The sequence below is a fragment of the Orycteropus afer genome, unplaced genomic scaffold (genome assembly GCF_000298275.1).
Source record: "Orycteropus afer afer isolate SDZICR_OR568_19922 unplaced genomic scaffold, OryAfe1.0 scaffold00003, whole genome shotgun sequence".
In the NCBI taxonomy this organism is placed as follows: Eukaryota; Metazoa; Chordata; class Mammalia; order Tubulidentata; family Orycteropodidae; genus Orycteropus; species Orycteropus afer.
In genome coordinates, this window is record NW_006921590.1 from 5,296,147 (window position 1) to 5,301,677 (window position 5,531).

At 39.3% G+C, this 5,531-nt stretch overlaps 1 protein-coding gene across 1 annotated transcript in view; it reads left to right on the forward strand.

Moving 5' to 3' along the window:
• The window catches only part of NEK10 (NIMA related kinase 10), a 425,054-nt gene that overhangs the window by 233,760 nt on the left and 185,763 nt on the right, over positions 1–5,531 (forward strand). Inside the window, exons 22-23 of the mRNA XM_042780294.1 lie at positions 2,304–2,433; positions 2,865–2,935. Of these exons, the coding sequence (XP_042636228.1) occupies positions 2,304–2,433; positions 2,865–2,935 (201 nt within the window). The remainder of the gene's footprint in view (positions 1–2,303; positions 2,434–2,864; positions 2,936–5,531) is intronic.

Below are 5,531 nucleotides of genomic sequence, written 5' to 3' on the forward strand. Positions count from 1 at the left end.
GGGTTTGAACCACCGGCCTTCTGGTTAGCAGTCAAATGCCTTAGGTACTATGCCACCAGAGCTGAAAGCACCTCAGATAGAAAATGGAAAAGACATCTGACATGATAGGGTGGAACATTGGCTGCGTCTACTGCGTGAGCTTTTGGAAATACGAAGCAAATCTTCTGAGTTCTCAGTAGATTAAAGCATAAGAAATTTGTCTGTGGGGAGTCAAAGACAATTTTTCTATAGAAGACAATATTTCTTGTTAAGGCTTTTTTTTTTTCTTTCTTTTTTTAATATTAGCAGTTGATCAGGGGACACTTTCTGTATCCTTAGAGCAAGCAGAGCCTGGGACACTTCACCCCAAACTCCTCTGTTGCCATATTATTAAACTCAGTATCACTCACCAAATATGAATATGCTTACCTGAGAGATATAGACATCATACTTTACTCTGCAAATATATAATATAAATCTTAAATTGGGAATTCTTCTCTGTAATCTCAAAAGAACCATAACTCCTTGACTATTTTTAACAGTCAATACAAATTTATATCTGCCCCTGCTCATTTATCAGTTGCTTTATGTGTTAATCCACTGTCAAATCCAATTCTTAATTCCCACTCCATTAATTTAGAGGGTTGAACACAGTGCTAAGTATATATAGTATGGGACTGAATGATCAAACTGCTTAATTAGGTGTGGGTGTTAGTATTGTATGTGTGTTTGTTGAGTGCTTTAAGCATTTTCACTGAGTTCTATTCAGCAAATATGATAAACATCTATTAGTTCAATATATCCAAGGGAACTACACTCTTCTCCACATAAATAAAACAACAGACCCATAAGCCCTCACAGCTTAACTTCACTTAAAGACTAACAGCACCCTTGTCCAGTTTGGAAATGTAATTCAGAAGAAGTGGACATGTAGATGTTGTCATCTCCTGCACCATCTTTAAATCACCTCCTCCCCAATTTATAAGCTAGAGTTTAGTAGTAAAGAGGGGAGGCTATAGCATTCAGTTAGGGCCATACTAAATGCTATATAACAAATAACCACAAAAACCTCAGTGGCATTCAACAATAACCATTTATACTAACACTTGCAGGTCAGTAGTTCAGTTGGACTGGTTTCCTGCAGTCTATAGTTTATCTAGGGCATAGCTGCCCTGTGTGTCTTATTTTAAAATCAAGCTGTCAGGGCAGCAGCTACCTGAGGGCATGCTCTTTCTGTGGTAGTGACAGAGCTTTCAGAGGACTAATGGAAGCACTCAGTACCTCTTATCACTGAGGCTCTGATCTATTCCCTCAGCCAAAGCAAGTAAACACAGTAAAAACCAAGGCAGGAATTAGGAATGAATACTGCCCACCATAAGGCCACGGCAAGTGTGGGGATGTACAAAATCTCCAGAGTAAGTACAGCACTGGGCCCACAATTCTATCCACTACAGAGAGGCTGTTGTTTCTGGAAATAGAAATAACTTCCAGACACATACTAGGCAATGTCTATATATTTCACTGATATTTAAGCGCTTAAATTGGAATTTAAGCTCTTGGCTGCTAACTGAAAGGTTAGAACCCACACAGCGACTTCTTGGGAGAAAGACTTAGTGATCTGCTGCCATAAAGATTAAAAACCAAACCCACTGCCATTGAGTCAATTCCAACTCATAGCGACCCCTAATGGGTTTCCAAGGCTGTAAATCTTAATGGAAACAGATTGCCTTGTCTTCCTCCCACATAGCAGCTTGTGAGTTTGAACTACTGACCTTCTGATTGTTGTTGTTGTTGTTGTTATGTGCTGTCGAGTCGGCCCCGATTCATAGCGACCCCTCCTTGGGTTTCCGAGGCAGTATCACTACGGAAGTAGGATTGCCCAAACTTCCTTCCGAGGAGTGGCTGGTGAGTTTGAACCGCCAGCCGTCTGGTTAGCAGGCAAGTGCCTTAGCCACTATGCTACCAGAGCTCCGGACCTTCTGATTAGCAGGCAAATTCTTTAAGAATTACATCACCAGAGTTCCTTCCTGTAAAGATTATAGCCTAAGAAGCCCCATGGGACAGTATACTCTGTCACATGAAGCCACTGTGAGTCAAAATTGACTTGATGGCACAAACTGGAATTGCTTGGCTGTACTTACTCAGTTTGTCTGGAGTTGGGAGACTTCAAAGGTATTTTTAATGTGTTTACCTAGAAGAATGATCAGGAATTTCCAAGTATGTTTTTTCCCTATATCCAACTACAGTGTGAAGGTTGGATATATGTTCTGTATTAAGTTATTCTCCTTTCCTGAGAATTTATTAACATCCTTATTTTACTTCAGCCCTGAGGTCCTGAAGAGTGAGCCGTATGGCGAGAAGGCTGATGTCTGGGCTGCAGGCTGCATCCTTTATCAGATGGCAACTCTGAGTCCTCCCTTCTACAGCACCAACATGCTCTCCCTGGCTACTAAAGTACGTTTTTACAAAAATGTCAACTAAAAGTAGGCATTGTGCCTGATTCAATGTATTTATCATGTGCTGCAGCATATTTTCATTTATCATAGAAAAGTACAAAAATACATATCTCAAATAACTTTTGGTCTATTACTTTTAACTGCAGTTTGGTTACCCAAAATCCTGCATATTATAATATCCAGAGTATCATTTATTATGAATCTGAGGTTAACTTTAACTCAGCTTGGAGAATACACTTCCATGTTCAAGAACTGTTTAATTGATGTTAGTTTTTTATTTGGTCAGGATGTTTTTGTTTCAGAATAAAATTTGTGGATGAAGTTATATTGCTTAATTAATAAGTCTCACATTATGGCCAAATAAGGATGACTGAGCACAGATATAAATGACCCCTTTACTTCCATCACTGCAGTCTGTCTGTTTTACAGATAGTGGAGGCAGTATACGAACCAGTGCCAGAAGGCATCTACTCTGAAAAAGTGACAGATACCATCAGCAGGTAATTAGTTTTGCAACTGTGCTTATTAAGAGACCACCAAGAAATCTTGGAAGCCCGAAGGGGCTCGCTATGGGTTGGATATGACTTGATGGCAGTGAGTTTGGTTTTGGTTTGAAGAAATACCTCATATCTATAAAAATTGACTGTTTATGGGTAAAAATGCATGTAGAAGGGTTCCCAAAATAATCCAAATCTTGAAAATGTTTGCACATCATTGGTAATCGTGACAATTTGGAAGCAACTGCAGTGTCCAAAAGAACTCAGAAACAGTACATTCACTTAAAATATTATGCAACCACTAAAATCATGATTTTAAGGAACTTTAGTGGTATAGTGGTTAAGGCATTTGGTTGCTAACCAAAAGGTTGATGTTTCAAACCCACCAGCTGCTCTGTGGAAGAAAGATAAGAAAATCTGCTTCCGTTAAGATTTATAGCCTTCGAAACCCAGCAGGGGTTGCCATGAATTGCAATCGACTCATTGGCACTGAGTTTTTTGTTTTGTTTGTTTGTTTGTTTTAAGTCATTATTTGGAAGACTTTGGAGCAGCCCAAAACATGCATAGTGTATAAAGGTATGTAAAACAAGCAGGATATAAAGCTATTTGTTACTATAACTGCAACCTTAAAAATACACATGAATATGGGAAAAGGCTGGACAAGAACACAAGAAACTGTAAAAAGCTAACACATACTAAATGATAAAATTTCCAGCAGTTTTTCATTTCTATTTTTAAATTGGTAATGTTGTGTTTTATCATAGTTTTTCAAGGAGCAGTAGGAAGAAATGCTCCAGTTATCAATATACTAGGAGTTTAATGAAAGTTGTTATTCCAGTGAAGTTCCAACACTTTGCGCAGTTCCTCACAGGACCCCAGGACTTGTCCCTACTGACCTGTTAACCCTACACACTCCCACTTCCCTTCCTTCTTCCTGAGCTCCAGCCACATGGAGCTTCTTGCTACTCCTGGCATATACCGTCCCTCTGACCTTTGCCCTCGCTGTTCCCTCTTCCTGGAACACTTGTCCCTCAGATATACTTAAGGCATAGGCTCTTAATTCCTTTGGGTCTTTACAATGTCGCCTTATAAGGGAGCCCAACCCGAATGACCCCACCACCTCTCAGCACTGTGTAGCCTACTTGCTGTGCTTTTTAAAGTTCATAGTACTCATCAACCCCTGACATAAATATGATTATATACTTGTTTATTGTCTGTGTGGGTCAGTTGTTAATGCATTGGGTTGCTAACCAAAAAGTTGTCAATTTGAACCCACCAGCTGTTCTGTGGAAGAAAGATGAGGCAGTCTTCTTCCATAAAGATTTACAGCCTTGGAAACCCTATGGGGCAGTTCTACTCCGTCTTACAGGGTCTCTATGAATTGGAATCAACTTGATGGCAGTGGGTTTGGTTTTTACTTCACCACTAGATGTAAATTCCATGACAGCAGGGACTTTGTCACTTTAGTTTAGACCTCTTTAGTGTCTAGAGTAGGTCCTTAATAAATATTGGTTGTATGAATAAATGATTCTTATTTATTTGTCTGTTATTGTCTCTGGATCATCTTATGTTCTTAAATTGACCAAAGATTACTTTTCTGGGCCATCAAGCTAACTGAAATCCTCATTGTTTTGGAATGTAGGAAGCATAGATGTACTCTAGATAGACTATTCACATACTTTTAGTATTCCTTTCAAACTTGTTTCCTATCTGTCATGGTGATCTAGTGCTGTTTAGCAGAAATAGCATTAAGTAGGTGGCTTTAAAGAACAGATTTATTTTCTCACAATTCAGAGACTAGAAGCCAGAATTCAGGGCACCTGATATAGGGGTCGAAACTCTGCTGGGTCTGGGGGAAGATCTTTGTCTCAGCTTCTGTAGCTCGGTTATTCCTCCATGGCTCTGTCTTTCCCCCTTTGTACTTCTCCTTGTGTCTAATCTACTCTTTTTATAACTCAGAAGTGATTAGTGTTAGGGCACACCCTACACTGATATGGCCTCATTAACATAACAAAGAAAACCCTATTTCCAAGCAGATTACATCAAGAAGTAGAGGGGTTAGGATTCTAACACATATTTTGGTGAAATATAATTCAGCCCCTAGCAGTAACTGTCCTGGCATTTAGCACCATTTCTGATGAAATATAACATTTATGCTCCTATCCCTTCAGTTTCTCCTCCCAGCCCCTTTTCACTAATAGGTATTTCTCACATGTATATAGGATTTTATCTTGAATCTTTCCTTGTTCAGTACAATACTACTGTACTAAGTCTTTATCCAAACCCCAAACCCACTGATGATGAATTGATTCTGAATCATAGTAACCCTGAAGGATATAGTAGAATTGCCCCATAGGGTTTCCCAGGCTGCAAATCTTTACAAAAATAGACTTCCTCCTTTCTCCTGTGGAGTTGCTGGTAGGTTCTAACCACAGGCCTTTCAGTTAGAAGCTGAGCATTCAAGTACTATGCCACCAGCGTTCCTTATTTTTTTTTTTTTTTTTACTCTTACTATGGTGAAAACGTACATGACAAGACATTTACCAACATAATAAATCTCATTTACAGCTCAGGGACATTGACCACATTTTTCCTGTTG